This window comes from Vigna umbellata, chromosome 8, assembly GCF_029865625.1.
Source record: "Vigna umbellata cultivar VRB3 chromosome 8, Vumbellata_1.0, whole genome shotgun sequence".
In the NCBI taxonomy this organism is placed as follows: domain Eukaryota; kingdom Viridiplantae; phylum Streptophyta; class Magnoliopsida; order Fabales; family Fabaceae; genus Vigna; species Vigna umbellata.
In genome coordinates, this window is record NC_142172.1 from 38,883,742 (window position 1) to 38,901,561 (window position 17,820).

At 28.0% G+C, this 17,820-nt stretch overlaps 1 protein-coding gene across 1 annotated transcript; it reads left to right on the forward strand.

Moving 5' to 3' along the window:
• The first annotated feature begins 14,592 nt into the window (after window positions 1-14,592).
• On the forward strand, window positions 14,593-17,223 carry LOC124829589 (uncharacterized). The gene is made up of 2 exons (XM_047303126.2): window positions 14,593-15,260; window positions 15,831-17,223. Exons 1-2 carry the CDS (start codon window positions 15,051-15,053, stop codon window positions 17,052-17,054), a joined length of 1,434 nt encoding a protein of 477 aa, XP_047159082.2. The 5' UTR covers window positions 14,593-15,050; the 3' UTR covers window positions 17,055-17,223.
• Window positions 17,224-17,820: the final 597 nt, after the last annotated feature.

Genomic DNA, 17,820 nt, shown 5'->3' on the forward strand with positions numbered 1-17,820 from the left:
ATTCACTGAACAAGATTAAAATCTTTCTTCTATATAAATTGATTTTATTTTAAATTGGATAATTAATAAATTATGTGTTTTAGTTTAAATATTCTTCTTTTATATTCACTTGCAAAAACTTTTCCAACACTTAAGAATTTATCTTTCTAATAATATTTGAGTGATGAAAATAAATGGAGTGAATTCTCTTTGGAATTATATAGTGTATTTATAGACTTTTTAAATTTATAAATAAAAAATATATAACAAATTTAGTTATGATAAAAAAATTATATTACTAATTATTATTGAATATAATAATTCAGTACATCAATATTTGATTACGTAACTATTTTTGATAAGATAATATCTCAGACTATGTAAGCACATTTATATTATATCCTTCAATTGAAATATACATTACATAATATAAAGTATTAAGAAATTATACCATTAAATTTTTCCATTATCTTACTGAAAAAATTATGAAAAAGAAAAAATATATATTATTATTCGTAAATGAAAAGTTAAAAGAATAGATTTAAAAAGACGAGATATAAATAAATAGATTTTTCAGTAATTTAAATTAACTATACTGGAGACTCTAAAGCACCAATTTTGTCGTAATCAAACCTAGATATAGTCATCAATAATTGTAAGTAATTTAAACATGGAACCTTTTTCTAAGTGCATTATTAGGCTTAGGGAGTGTTTGACAGAATTGTATAAAAACAGAAACATTTTATATCTGTTGAGAGGACCCACGGTATATACAGATTAAGGACTTTCACTTTGTCTGTTTTGTGGCAAGGTGGGTCTATTCTAGGGCGACCTGTATAAGGATTGGCACAAAAATGTAATAATACCCAAATTGATTCTTTGTTTTGGAACCGTAGGAAAATAAAACAAAGACAAAAAGAGAAACAGGAAGATAGAACTTTAGCCCAAAACAAACACTACTTTAACAAAAGCAGGAATTAATCAGATTAGGCTATTTTTAAGTTTTTGTAATAGTCAAGGCTAAAAAGAAGTAGGCTGTGGGATTTATCCTCTTTCTTTCCTTAAAATTCTTGAATATTTTTAGCTAGATAAGGGACAGTTGCTTCCTTGTCAGTTAAAAATCACAATATAACAATAACCAAAACTATTGATATATTCACCATTGATTAAACAATTTTTTGTTCGGAACAGATATTTATAAACAAATTTTCACTTAATTTATTTAAATCTAAATAATAAACGTGAAAAACCAATTATCAGTTTATAATATTTTTATTTATTATATTTACTTCTTTATTTTTATTTATCTTTCCTTTTCCTTGATCAAATAATTTAAATATTTATTTCATTTATTATTTATTGTAATTCACGTCATCTTATCAAACTTTAAGAAAACTTATAAAAATTATGATAAATATTTTTCATCATAAGCTAACATTTGATATATCATGAATCCACCTTATCTTAGGTGGCTTATGTCTGTAGTGTCAAAATAGCGCAAAGCATTTGTTGTCAAGTTAAATATACACACGTTTCCAAGTTAGAACTAAGAATTAGTTTCTCCTTATTTTGAATTCATGTTTGCATGAAAAGAGTGAAGTTGAAATAGTCTTGAGTTTTGAATTTATTAGGATCATCAAAGACTTAATATGATCGTTAGTAACTCTACATTATCTATGAAACTAATCAACCAAGGTCACTTATCCACGGTTAAACTTTGTATACATTTATATCAAATCCATATATTTAATTGATTGAATACAATTCTTCATCCATGAAAGACCACCAAAAGTGACATATGTCATACATACATTATATCACTCATCTCAACATCAATTATATGTTTATATATATATATATATATATATATATATATATATATATATATATATATATATATATATATAATCGATTTCACCTTTTATACATTATATCATCTTTATAAACATGTATAAAATTTTGTATCACACCAATAAACAACATTAAGCATGTCATAACATCATCACCCTGGAGCATGTTATCACTTGTGTGAGTTATTATTGTTTGAGTAACTTGATCAACCTTCATAAAGTAACCTATATTTACATAATTACTTATTACTTCAGCAACTACTTTGTCACTTAAATGTCAATCGTTCAAGCCTTATAGTCAATGTTTCGACAACATTTTATAGTCAATGTTTCGACAACATGAACTTATTGAAAAAAAAAACTCAACAAATTATATAAACTCATCCATTATCATAGGATGATTGAATGTTAAACTAGTGTTTGAGCATCAAAGACATGTGTAACACATTGACTAATATTTAAAACGCGTAGGAGTGGAAAAAATTAACTGAATTGCAGTAAACAATTAAAACTTGTAGTGAATGAAAAATTAATTCATTTGAGTTGAACTAAACTAAAAATTAGTCTATGTTTTGTTCTACCAAACTACACTGCATTGAACTGCATTAGACTGCATTGAACTATAGTATGAATTGAACTGAACTGTTATATACCTTAATATGTTTTCAAATGGTACTAATTTTGAACCGAACTACACTAATCTTGAAATGAATTGTAATATTTTTTAATTAAAAAACTAAATAACGTAGTATTACTCACTTGATTCATAATATAGGCTCCTTATAAAAAAAGGACATAACAGTAAGTAGATAGAAAAGATTTGTCTCTACTCAAAAACATATGTTTTTCCATAAACAACAAAATTCAAAAATTTAATTCATCTTCAAATATAAGTTGCATTACAAAATACAACTTATCAACACATCTTCAATCATTCAAATTAGTAGCACTTGAAGGTCTCACTTCATCCTAAGAGGTTATCTCTACAAAAATAAAATAAAACATTTCATAATTTTTGAAAACTTAAATTATAAACTAAAAAATATATGAATTTTTCATATAAACTCACATTGCTCACATTTATTAAATTCTTTAGGATCTTCATAAAAAAGTATAAAGAAAGATGTTTCTTTCAACCAATCTTATGTGTAAACAAGTTAAACAATTATAATAAGGACTAATCATCCTTGCTTTTGTAGTGAATACACACTTTGATACTAGGGTAAACATGGTATCAAAGTACTTATGTGTGAACAAGTACTTTCACTATTTTAGGCGTTAAACAATTATAATAAGGACTAACCATCCTTGAAAGATGTTTCTTTCAACCAATCTTATGTGTAAACAAGTACTTCCACTATTTTAGGCGTTAAACAATTATAATAAGAACTAACCATCCTTAATTTTGTAGTGAATACACACTTTGATACTACGGTAAACATGGTAATGACTAACACATCTTAGTCACGTCACTTAAAAGTTATAAATGTTTTATTTTATTGATATAGTTAATTGAGTAAACAAATTAAAATGTGGGATTGTGTCTTTTCATTTTCAACTACTTCCTTGATTTATTTACTAAATATCCATTGTTATTATATTGTTATTATAGTCATGGAGTCTACATTTATATAAATATAAAAATTAATATTTTTTTCATTTATGTAATTTAAAAATAAAAAAATAGATCACAAGATCAAAAATTTATAAGAGAATAAATTTTAAATTATATAATTTAAAAACAGAAATAATTCACTGTTGTTTGTGATTTGGTTGGAGGAGTGCAAATCTAAAAGAATTAGTGAATTAATTGATTAAAGTTGAAAGTAAGAGAAAAAAATGATTTGATCACAAAATACTATAATACATAAATTACTTTTAGTTTTCGATTATATAATTTAAAAGATATTTTAAATTTTTAAATTATATTTAAAAAAATTTAAATGTAAATTATACAATTTTTTATTATACATAAATTTTTATTTTTATATAGATAAAATAAAAGTGACAATAGAGTGTAAAAGAGAAAGAAAAAAAATAAAATAAAAAGGACATTTCAATTCAGTTAGCAGTTAACATATACAAGTTTAATTTTTTTAAACTGAACATATTTCGAATAGTTCAACTTTTTTTTAGTTTATTATACATAGCATAATTAAATTAGTTTTGTCCAGTCCTAAAAACACGTGTATATATATCACCTTTGTCATGTTTGAGAGGTAAAATTAACTTTTGAGTCACTAATTATATCGTTTAAGCATTCTTCTTAACACTGGACTGAAGTGTTCTTCCCAGCATTTGAGTGGTATGCTTTCGGAGGAGAGAGAAATGGTAAGAATATGCCACATTCAATTTAAGAACTAAGGCCTGTTCATTTGAGTAATTTGAGGAAGTGAATTTGAGGAATTTAAAGATAATTGTTTTTGTCTTATTTGAGTGAATTTGGAGATAAACGAGAATGAATTTGGAAATAATTTTTTTTAATTTGTCACGTCAATACAATTCTATACTAATTATCACAAATTTTATTTCCAAATTCACTCTCATTTACCTCCAAATTCACTTAAATAAACGACAAAAAAATTTATCTTCAAATCCTCTCAAATCCCCTCAAATCTACTCTCTCAAATTCACTCAAAAGAACAGAGCCTAAAGGATAAGTGTAAGATGAAAAAGTTTTCCAAGACAAAAACTCAAAGTAAGAGAAGACAAACTTCAACTCTTAATAATGCATACAAAGAGATTTTTTATTCATTCAACTCAAGATATGATTATACAAAAGAAAGAGACTCCCATTTATAGGTGAGGATCTAATCCTAAGGGAGAATTAAAGAATTAGCTTTGTTAATCAAGAATTAACTTCTCTAATCATGTTTATCTAAACTAATTTCTTGAAATTAGAGAAATACATGTACTAGTTCCTAAAATCTAGGAAAAGTGTTTGAGTTTGTTAGATGGGAGTGGTAGGTGGACAAAAGTCTAGCTACAAAGAAAAGGAGCCCAAGGAAAGGAGAAAGTGACCAGATCCATTAGAGGTAACCTAAGGTAGGTGAATGCCTCTATAAATTTGGAATCCTTCTAGTTTTTATATTCATCCTTCCTTTCAAGTTTCTTCCCTCAAGTTCTATTTCTCTTTGAAGTTACCATTTATTTATTCACATTTCTTTTAATGATTTGAGTTTCCTTCTTGCTAGCCTCCCTTCGTATTTTTCTTTAATTTCTTCTTTTTTTTTATTCTTTTTAGCCATGCTTCTTGTTTGAATTATTTATTACTCGTTTTCTCTTTCCTCAACAAGCTCTTCATCATCTTTATTCACATGAAAAAACCAAACAACTTCAATGCAACATTTTCAAAGACTCTCTTATCATTAACAACGATTTACATATTCCAATCATACTAAAACAATGCTCATATACTCTAAAAGTAACATATCACCACAACTCCACAATTTGATCATATGATTTGTATATCATCATTTTTTATAAAATTTATATTTTAAAAATAATCATCATCATATTTCATAGAAAAAACTATCAGCTCTCCTATCTCCTAAATTGAAGTTTATCTTATATAACGAACCCTTGAGAATCACCCCATCAATCTAGGTATGTTTTGAAAACTCTACCTTACACTGGAAACATTTACTCTTGACTGTCCATTTCAAAATGAGAAGAACAAAAATTAAAACATCAGTAAGGATAGGAACAAGCTATCAAAACTAAGTTTTATTGGTTGAACTTTATCGATTTCAGAAATCTTAATTCTCAACTATCTTTGGGTCCATTACTATTCAAATTTGATTACTTTTGCAAATTAAATTCCAACTCGATTTTCTAATTTATTTTAAAATTCAAAGTGAGTGAAAAAGGATAATTTTCTTTGAAAATAAAATAAAAATATTAATTAAAAATACCACTAATTTACAACTTCTTCGATATTTTAATGATTTAAATAAATTTATTAAGTTTATTATATAATATATGAGATATTATATAAAATTAAGTTTTATCAGATAACATGTTAAAATATTTTTTTAAGTAATATAATATTCTTTAAGTTGTTCAAATATGAGAAAATTATTCCATAATAAAAATTAAAAAATTAGATTATAGTTTAAATTAATATTTCAAATATGTATTTAATTTTTTTAATATATTAATAGTGATTTTTTTGGTATTAAAATGACCAAAACTATCACAACAAATAAGTTTATAAGTTGAGGTTGTATATATCGTCTCAACTAATTTTCAAAAATAATTGATGATTAAGACAATTACACTAAGTAATAATGTAAATAGGTAATAATATAAATCAAACTTAAAGTAGAAGAATAATTAATATTGTGTAGCTTGATTTAATCTCATATCGTTTAATATTATATTGTTCTTTATTTTGATATGTAAGCAATCCTATAAAACTTGAAATACCCACTCAAATAAAAATATTCTCTATAATAATGGACATAGACATACACAATACGTTGAACCAGTTAAATTTTTATGTAATTTATTTTTTTCTCATTTATTGTCTTGTTCCTAACATTTTCCATCAACTTTATATTATCGACTAATACTTTGAAAGGAATAAGGTTTGGATTGCTCCAACAAAACAAAAATCTTTACGTGTAATAAATTGAATTGTTTTTTCAATAAATATAAATTTTTTTATATGATCCTCACATTTCATATTTATATGATCATAATATAAAATATAAATTATATGATCTTTTTCATAATTATATGATTCCTAATATTTTATAAGTTTGCATTCTAGTATGTACCAAACTCTTTATATTAAGGTTTAATGTCTCAATAGGTCCCTATTTTTGTTCAGAATTTGAAATAGGTCCATTTATTTTTTGGAGTCTCAATTGGGTCCTTATTTTTGTTAATTTGATGCAAATAAATCCTTTCCGTCAATTTCATCAAACGGCGTTAATGAATGTGTGACGTGGCCTCAGGACAGTATTGACACGTGTAAGGCCACGTCACACATTCATTAACGTCGTTTGATGAAATTGACGGAAATGATTTATTTGCATCAAATTAACAAAAATAAGGACCCAATTGAGACGCCAAAAAATAAAGGGACCTATTTCAAATTCTGAACAAAAATAGGGACCTGTTGAGATATTAAACCTTATATTAAAATACAAACTTAAATGAAGGCATGGCAGATATGTATCTTTTCACTTGTTAGGGTAGTCGGAGATTGTGTTTGAGTAAAAAATCCATGTAAGATAGTAATAAATGTTAAAATTAATATGTAATAATTACTCATAACATGTTATTTCATGTAAAATATTTAATTAAAAAATGAAAAAAAAAATGATTTAAATATTTCAACTTAAATTCAAACTCACTCTAACTAATACGATGACTACGTGAACGGGGTGTGTATGAATTGAAAAACTAAAAATTATATATATTTGGTTTTCTACTCTTGGTTGGTTAACAAAAGCATATGCTGGGTGGAAATGGAGTTGGTAAAGGTCCAATCACCTTTATTTAACTTCTTATATTCAACAACCAAAATAATACAACATATTTCAAAATGTTAAATCACATTTACTATACGACAAAACAACATGCATGTACTGTACTTTATATAAAGAGATAGAAAAATAATACATCTACGTACAAGTTTTTATAGTTTTATATTTTTATTGTAGTTTTATTTTTGAAAGATAATCAATCTATTTTATTTAAAATACATTCATATATCTAATAAAGCATGGGATTTAGATTCTATTACATGCAGAGGCGGATATATGACTATTTAATTTACTAGATTAATTGGATACAAGTTATTTAGATTAAGATTAATTTGATCGAATTATTTGGATTATAAATTTACATTAAATTAGGTTTTTAAATATTTTTGTTTTAAATAAATGAATATAAATATAATAAATTATTAACAAAAATAAATAACATGTGTAATTTAATGATAACTATTATAATAAGTTACGATTTTGTATAAGTTATTAATAAAGTTTAATAAAAAAATATCATACTAAAAATAAAACAAAAATGCATTAATAAATGTATAAATATCAAAACATAAATTATTTTTGGATCAAATATCTATAAAGTTCTAATTATATAATTATTTATTTTATTTATTCAAGTCCGTTATCCGACTACTCAATTGTGTGTTTGAATTTCTTTCGTATTTCTTTAAAATTATTCAGACTTAATATTCAAGAGAAAAAAAGAAAAAGATATAATTAACCAAATATGATTCATTTCCCCGTCCAAGGAAACCTGAAAAATATGTTATTTAATAATAGTATTATGAATATACTTCAAGTGTAACTTTAATAACTATTAATTTCTTAAGCATACCGTTTTCCAGTAAAATTGGCTGTATTCACGCATTTTCCGCTTGCGACAGAGACATAGAATGAAACACGTTATTAATGTGGAAAAAGTTTAAAAGTATGTGAACACACTCAACTTTTTTTTTCAAAACGCATTTAATGTTATGATAATATTTCTGTCAATAAGTTTAGGAATTTGTTATAAAAGTAAAGAAATTTAAATGCTGTCTAGAAAGACATATCATAATAGTTAGTTCATAAGAAAGGTACAGTTTTTGAGTTGGAAAAAAAAGGAGCGTGTGGCAATGTAGTCTAATTTTAATGATTATAGCAGATTTGGACCAAGAAACTTGCCTACTAAAACGATTCCCGTTGCTTTCGCAGAGTGGCTTCAATAAAAGCCCTTCTCTATTGAAGCACGTTTATGGTAATAATTACTCCATTAATATGCAACTTTTGTAGGTGGGGGCTAACTTAGGCTAAAGAAGGTCATTTCTTCCTATGTTAGGGTTATTGGTGGAGTGCGCTTAGCAGTTTGGTCTTGGACCCTATACACTACAAGGTTTATAGTGTAATTTTAGTAGAAAGGTTCATATGAGTTCAACTTGAGTGATGCCTCGGATATTGACTTATTATCAAATTCATTTGTTGTTTGGTCCAGATGGTCCTCACTGAAAATATGGTAGGTTAGATGGACCCATAAATTTTAACTTCTTTTAACAATCTTAATAATGCATAAATAAATAAATAATAGTCTCATGATAAAATATAAAACTATCATTTTAATAAAATTATTATATAAATGTGTGTACATTATAGTATATATTTATTATAATATATATTTTTATAAATATTTATAAAAACTATTATTTCTCTATAATGCAAATCTTCTCCTCTCTTTAAAATATTTTTACATAGATACGTCTATTTGTTTGAAGATTGAAATATGTTGTAGGACTAGAGAGACAATGTTTACCTTTCTATTTGATCAATTTGTTGATAGAATAAGTTTATATTTTACTCTTTTTAGAGTCTTTTGATAAATTTGCTACATGAGTGATGTCTAGGGCTTACATGTTTTATCTAAGAGCTATATATGAATCTCTCTTCAATTGAAATTGTTAGGATGGGATCAAATATTGTTTCTTATATGAATATGAGTATCTAAAGCTGGGGAGTTTGGGTGTACTTGCTCATGGTCAGGTAAGAAAAACTAAATATTATTGTGATTGTTAAATGGAATTGCTAATGCAATACTGATTGTGACGAATTGAATTGTGACGAATTTAATTGTGTGTGCATTTTTGTTTATGCATATTATTGGTGAAATGCTTTAGAATATGTTTATATGATGAAAGGAAAGTGATATACGAATCAATGAAATTGAAATACTTTCTATTTAACTAATGTAATGATGATATTTTAATTAGATATATGATGTAATTAAGTGAGATTTAATTAAATGTGATGTGATTAAATTAGAATATCTTTTCAGAAATAAAGTATTTTACTCATTTAAACTTACGGTATATTAGGGATTGAATTAAGAGATTATCCAAACTCTACTAAATATTTTAACTCATATAAAGGAAGATATTTAGGTAATAAGGGTAGTTGGATGTTTCATGGCGAAAATTAGTTTGAAAGAGAATAATTTTGGTAAGTCATAATGAGCTAACCTTGCCATATGAAATGGACATAGGTTCTATTATGTGGTTGAGTAGAGCCCAAATATTAAAATTCAGGATTTATTTGACAAGCGTAGAATATGAGTCCAATTCAAAGTACAAATATGCCTAAAGTAGAAAAAATTATACTTGGTCTAGTTATATGCCTAAAGTAGAAAAAATTATACTTGGTCTAGTTAATTGTGAACAATTTATGAATTGATTGGAATTTGATGTATATAATACTTTGAAGTGTTTATGAGTTCTTAAATATTGTAAATATAATAGCTTACCAAGTTTGTGGTTGTGTTTATGATCATGTATTTACACAAGAGCAGGAGATAATGCATGTGAGACTTTCTAGTGATGTTAAGAAGTGGACTTTAAGCTTAACTCATTCCCACAAAATCAATTTTTAAGGTGAGGTTTACACCCATATACACTCTAGATTGATATTATCTCTAGTCAATGTAGGACTTTCAGCACCTCCTTCATGTCAAGGTACACGTGTCTCGTGCGTAGGACTAGATATTAATTAATGATCTGATAGTGGTGGAATGATATGTCCAACAAACACAAATCTTGCTAGGATAGGTTATAACTCATATCTCTTATATTATGTTAAGAAGCGAACTTGAAGCCTAATTTAGCCCCATAAAACTAGACTTTCATGTTTATTATAATAAAAACTATGTATGAAATTAATCTTTCGTTGTGCTGAATATACACATAAGGTACTATATTTATAATACAAGAAATACGGGTTAAGTCCAAAATACAGATAAGGAATAATAACAAACAAACTAAAAATAAAATATAAAGATAAGATATTTATCTAAAATATCTAATAATCTAATATATATATATATATATATATATATATATATATATATATATATATATATATATATATATATATATATATATATATATATATATAACACTTCCCTCAAACTAGTACATACAAATGCATCAAGCTTGTTACAAAATATTATTAATTCTCAGTGTTGGTAAAGATTTAGTGAAAATATTTGCTTCTACACCAAAGTGATACAAAATTGTTTAATGATTTGTGAAGATGACATACCAACCCAAAAGACCTCCCCTAAGCAACAAATCCAATAGGTTGTTCCGTATAAATCTCTTTTTACAAATCGTTGTTGATGAACGTATTGTTGATATCTAGTTGATAAAGAGATTATTGTTGAAAAATCACCATAGTTATAAATAAGCTAACATGACAATAGAGAAAAAAATATATATGAACATGTCAGATGTATTGGTGACATAAAAGATGTCAGAAGAGACTGTAGTGGAAGAATCCTTTGACAAACATAAGAAAGAGAGAAATCATATAAATTCAAGATTCTTCAATTAAGGCACAAAACACATATCTTAGAAGAGTTGTGGGACGCAATCTTAGAAGAGTTGTGGAGTTGAGTTGGGTTTAAAGTCTACTTCTTACCAAATAATGATATATATAACTTAAACAGTTGTTTATATTGGAAAAAGATAAAAATGTATATAATATTTTTCATTTTAAATATTTTCTCCACTTTTGGGATGTGTTATGGATGTGTTATGTGTTGGAAGACTTTATTATAAACTTTAGGAATAATGTAATTAATATATCATATACTATATACTTATTTTGTTTAATATCAATTATGAAATTATTTAATTTGTTGAATGATTCAACTAATTCAAGATTTACACATAGCAAATAAACTATAATTTTTTTGTGCTAATGGTTCAGTGTTGGTCATATTAATTTTCAAAATATATTGATATTGATACATCAAAATAATTTTTAATATATTTTAAAATACCAAAATTAATACTCATAAGTATATTTTAAAACACAAACATACAAATACTACCAAATTCTCAACAAGAAATCCAAATTGAGATTAGAAATTTTTGTTATACTATAAAAAATATAATTATATAAGATTTATCGTATAAATAAACTTTATGTTTCTAAACAAAAGTATTTTGTTTTGTAGTTATAAATTATTATTTTTTAAATAATTAATCTATTTTATTTAAACAAGTCAATCTAATGAGCATTGATCAAATTAAATATTTATTTATTTTTTAGAAATTCTACTTTAATGTAAGTATTTATTTTTTATAATTATTAACGTTACAATACTAATAAGATCATATAATGAAACGTTTGTTACTTCGATTTATAATATTATTTTTTAAGAAGTTGTACTGCATAAAAAATTTAAAATTAACTCATTAAAATTAAAAATAGGGTAGTAATTAGACCGTGTTTATAAAATTGAAATATTTAATAATAGGCAAAACAAAAATTAAAGATTAAATAGAAGTGGTATTTATAAAGTTGAGGTGTTATTGTATGCGAAGATAATTTTATAGCAATTTCTTGGGAAGAGAGGGTCTAATATAGAAGGACAGTGACATGAATTGTGGGGGAAGAAAGCGACTTGTGATGCTACATTAGTTTCTCAAAGAAAGGTAACAAACTTGTGCTGCCTTTGGCTACATATGCTTAACCTTTTTATCATTTCGTCATCCCAGGTGGTCCTTCTTCTAAAGTCCCACCATTTTCTCTTTTCTTTCGATCTTCTCCTCTTTTCTCAATAACTGTTTTCTTACACGTGGCTCTGTCCCTTCATCTTCTTCCCATTCTCATCAAATTTCATTTCTGAATGACAAACACTCAATTTTAATTAATAAATTTATAATTTTGTTTCTACTACTTTACTTAACTTTTTCTTTTCTGAGTATAAAACTTAAACTTAAATTTGTATTCCTTATCTTTAAGAAAATATAACAAAAAAGATAAACACCAAATTAAAATGTTGGTAACAGTAAAAAAGACTGTGGTAATTTAACTTTGGATATTTGTACTCTCAAAATCGTCATCGGTCACTGCTAGCTTACATAGGGTAGGAGAGAGACAATTTGAGTTTATTTTCTTCTCCATGGCGAAACCAGAAGCAAAACAGGAAATTTAAGTTCCGATGTATGACAAGCTTGTCTTTTAGTTACACAAGGTATATATATGATTTAAAAATTAACGAAAATGTAACTTTCTGATAAAACAGAGTAACTTGTGTACGAGAAATATACAAATTTTATATTTATAAATAATAACCAAATTTATTTGCCCATCATATCATCACATATTTTATCAATATTTAATAGACTGTAAATTTCCAATTATTATTAGTACTGTAAACAAATTTCTTTACACGGAGTTATTAAAATAAAAGTTTGAGTTTCGTATTAAATAAAAAATAAACAATAAATAAAAAGAAGATTCACAATTCTATTATTTTAAAAATTATATAAATATCCTCAAAATACGTAAACAGTAATATTAAAGTCCATATATGTTTTTACTCTTATACCATTTTTTATTGTATTAGACACTGATATTTTGACATTATAATTCTTTTTACACATTATTATTTACTCTTTATTTTTAAATATAAATGCTAATTTTTGTTAAAGCTATTTTACTCCTGTAAAAGTTGTCATATGATACTCACATTATGTCAAGTAAACTTTTTCCTTTTTTCTAAATGCTCCTATCATAATAAAACTCTTGCCACACTAATAAATATATTAAAAAATATACCTTTAGCAAATAAACCGGCTAATTTGGTAGCAAATTCAATTACTTGTAAGTAATTGTTGCCTCTAACTGTTTTTCATCACACTTATATGACTAATTATTATTATATATTTATTCCATTCAGAAATTGCAAAAAAGTGGGCCACATTGTCTATTTTATATGAACTTTTATCAAAAATTAGGAATTGAAAATTGGGAGAAACAGTGACATAAATTTTTGACAAAGTTAATACTAAATTGAGAAGAAGGAAGAAAAAATTATTAGCACCGGCAGGGCATCTTCCGATAGTTGATGATAATTACTGTGCAAACCATAAATTCCGCAGTAATATTAATAGACACGAAGGCAATCTAGATAAACTTTATTTTGTTAGAGTGTAAGCAATGAATGGATTCATTGAAGAAGTTCAGAAAAAGAGATTTCCTTTGGGTTTAATTAAATTAGCAAGCATTTAAAAGTGCGTCCACTGATAGTTTTCTTTAGCCAGTTTGAAATGTATGAGGGAAAAAGGTTAAGTTTGGCTAGTTATTTACATTGAAAAAAAAGTTATAGAGATTAGGTAGGTACAAATTTTGAGGAAAAAAGAAACATTGAAGGTACAAGTATGGTCCAACTGTTATATGTAGCAATGTGATTAAGTGGTGTATTGAAATATGAAAAGGTAGCTAGTGAGGTCTCTGTTGTCCTTTTAGTTTCAATGGAGCTGTCAAAAATACACCAGCCAAAAACACTAGACAACGAGGCAACAGCCGGATGAAAACCTTATTTGTATTGCATGTTTTTACATGCACCTCTTCCTTTTGCATGAACATGGTCCCCTGCTACGCAACGCTCTTTCTAGTCTTCAACTAATCCCTCAACCCTATCCCTTTATTGCCTTCAACTACCAATTACACTTTTAAAACACTATCAAACTTGTGACTACTAACACACATAATTTCCATCATACTTATTTCTCGTCTAATAATGGTAATGAATAAGACAATCATATAGGGTGTGCAATTTCCATAGCATAGCTGCATAAAAAGGAAACACTGTTTTTTAACTTTTTTTTGCTTCCATTTTATAGGCTTCTCAGTTGCTTCTGCTCTGATCATATTAATGCCATCGTTATTATGACTTTGAGCTTCGAGAACTGTGATAAGATATCGTGTTCTCTCTTAAAAATTATTTATATATATATATATATATATATACTTCCTTAGTTTTTTCTATAAACACCATAAGAAGGAAGAGGTCGGGCTTCTTGCTCAGCTTTTGTGTTTCCTCCATTCCCACTATCCTACTAAGTCTGAGCATAAATTCAGGATCTTGTTCTTTCTTTCTTCATACTACAACCCGTGTTCTTCCAAAACAACAGTAGTTTTCTGTAAGGTCCCCTGTTCGGGTACCCACTTCATTCTTGAGGTATTCGGCCACCCATTTTAACTTTCACCCTTCTTTGTATCTGTTGTCACTCAGTTGAACATCTTCTTCCTCTTTTTCTTTCTCCATCTCTAAAATGATAAATGCACATGTAACCCATCAACCATAACATGCTTCTTTCTTTTTTATCAATTTTGCTTCATCCATCTTGAATTTCTTTCGTGCTTGGTAATCCTATTTTGACTCAAAATCATGAAGAGTATCAAGACCGTTGGCCATGCCATATTTGTCATTTTCATCCTCTGCCTGAGTGCAAGATGCTGTGGACAAGAAGACCTTGATATTGCTCCAATGGAGAAAGCAGAGCAAGAAGCTCTGTACTCCACCATTCAAGGCTTTGTTGGTAATTCCTGGAATGGCTCAGATCTCTATCCGGATCCTTGTGGTTGGACTCCAATTCAGGTACCTTTAACCAGACACCTAGCTGTGCCATCATCGGTAGTACTACAATACAAGTTGTCTAAGCAACTACTTTATACTGTGCTCGAGATAAGTTTTGGGTTGTGAAAATTTGTTTTTGTTAGGCCACCGTTTCTTGATGAGTGTCAGAAGGAATAGTATAGCTACAACGATATGGTTCCTGTTTGGTTAATGACTTGCACAGACTTTTTCATAATCAAGAGTTAAACTCTGAACACAAACACCCTTACTTTTCTCACTCTTGAAGATTTTTGCTAAATTTTGAAGTCCATATAAATAAAAGGCTTTGCACTCAATTTCATTAATGAACGCTGAAGCTTTTTAATTTCTGGTGGATGCCAAAGGTAAAAGTACAATCCATTGGTTTAATTTTACCGTTTGATCCGTAGTGTATCGATCGTCTTTCAGAAGTTCTCTTCCCTCTCTTTTTTTTTCAGAAAAAGTTCAATTGCCCATTATGTATTTGCATTTCAAACCGGAATTATAAATTAACCAGAACATGGTGATTGATTAGTTGCTTAATTGTGATGTCTGTGTTGTCTTCTTCTGCAGGGTGTCTCTTGTGATCTGTTTAATGGGTTTTGGTATGTTACTGTCTTGAACATCGGACCCGTCCATGACAATTCTCTGAGTTGTGCTCAAGATTTGGAGTTTAGGCCAGAGTTATTCTCGCTCAAGCACCTAAAATCTCTATCCTTCTTCAATTGCTTTCAATCAAAAAATAGCTTTCCAGCTACCATTCCCGCTAGAAACTGGGAAAAACTTGCCAGCAGCTTAGAGACACTAGAGTTTAGATCAAATCCAGGTCTCGTTGGAAACATTCCCTCAGGTTTTGGTGTCCTCAAGAACCTCCGATCACTAGTATTACTAGAAAACGGTGTAACAGGTGAAATACCATCAAGCATTGGCAATCTCGTGAAGTTGAAGAAGCTTGTTCTTGCTGAAAACTACCTTAATGGGAGGATCCCAGATGTTTTTGATGGGATGAACGAGTTATTAATCTTTGATTTGAGCAGTAATTCGTTATCGGGGTCTTTGCCTTCAACACTCGGAAGCTTAACTTCAGCATTGAAGCTTGATGTGAGCCACAATGACCTCGAAGGGACTCTTCTAAAGGAGTTTGCTAATCTTAAGAATCTGACCCTTATGGACCTTAGGAATAACAAATTGAGTGGTGGATTGACCTTATCTTTGCAAGAGATGCAGTCATTAGAGGAATTGGTTATGTCCAACAATCCATTAGGTGGAGACATGAGGGCATTAGAGTGGGAAAACATGAAGAACTTGGAAATTTTGGAACTCTCTAACATGGGGTTGACAGGGGAAATTCCCGAGTCTATCTCAGAATTGAAGAGGCTCAGATTTTTGGGACTTAGTAACAACAAGCTCACTGGCAATCTGTCACCAAAGCTGGAAAATCTTCCTTGTCTCAATGCACTTTACCTAAGTGGAAACAATATCACAGGAGAGATTAACTTCTCGAAAGAGTTTTTGGAAAAAATGGGAAGGCGTTTTGGGGCGTGGAGAAACCCCAACCTTTGCTACCAAGTTGGAGTAATTTCAACAAACCATGTTCCATATGGGGTAAAGCCATGCCAGAGAGAGGTCAATTTGTTAGAATCTAATTCAAAAACTGAACTGATCAATGGGGATAGGAACGAGACTTTCCATTTCATAGCCTCTAAGGGATTTTCTAGCTCTGCTACAAATGGACTCTGGTGGACATTGATGGAAGAAATAGCGATGATGGGTTTAGTTCTAATAATTCTTATATAGCTCTTTAGTCTAGAAGAATTCACCTTGGGCTTTATTTAACCTTTTAGGTGTTACAACAGCTTGTATGTTTTTTATATTTTCTTCTAACATGGCCTGATAGTCTTGTCAACTTATTATATTTTGCCCAACAAGTTAGTTATTGAAATATGATACCTCAGCTTACTTGTTACATGCACTTGCTAGTTTCCTTTTGTCCTTGCAGCAGCACGGGCTGCAAAGGTTTTTTTCTTTAATGGTTCGAGGTACCAAGAATTCTCTTTCTGAATTTTTAGGAGGGAAATACTGGTTGGTTTTTCCATGTTTACACAACTTTTCACCGAGAATTCTGTACAACTGTACCAATGGAAACTTTTATACATAATATGGAGTTCAGTAAGTGGAACAATTAAGTACTAGGCAATAATTTAACTGTAGAGTGTTTTGTTGCGTAGTCATTGATTTTAGCTGCATAGCAAATTCATTGTGATCCAAAAATATGTAGCTTTCAGCTGAGGCTTGTCGTCATCTCTAGTACCAAATGGAGAACTTTAGCTTCCAACTTCACCTAGACAACAAGAATCCTTTGCAATGTTACTTATTTTCTGTCCTCTACACTTTTAAAGCCTTTTCTTGGACACTAGTTTAATTTTTTCACTTCAAATTTCAGGAATATTTCTTCCACTATAATTTATAATATCATAAAGGTGGATTAAGATTGTTATTTAGACAATATTGTTGACGTAAAATAATATTATGGTACCTAAACATAAAATTAAAATTAAATTAA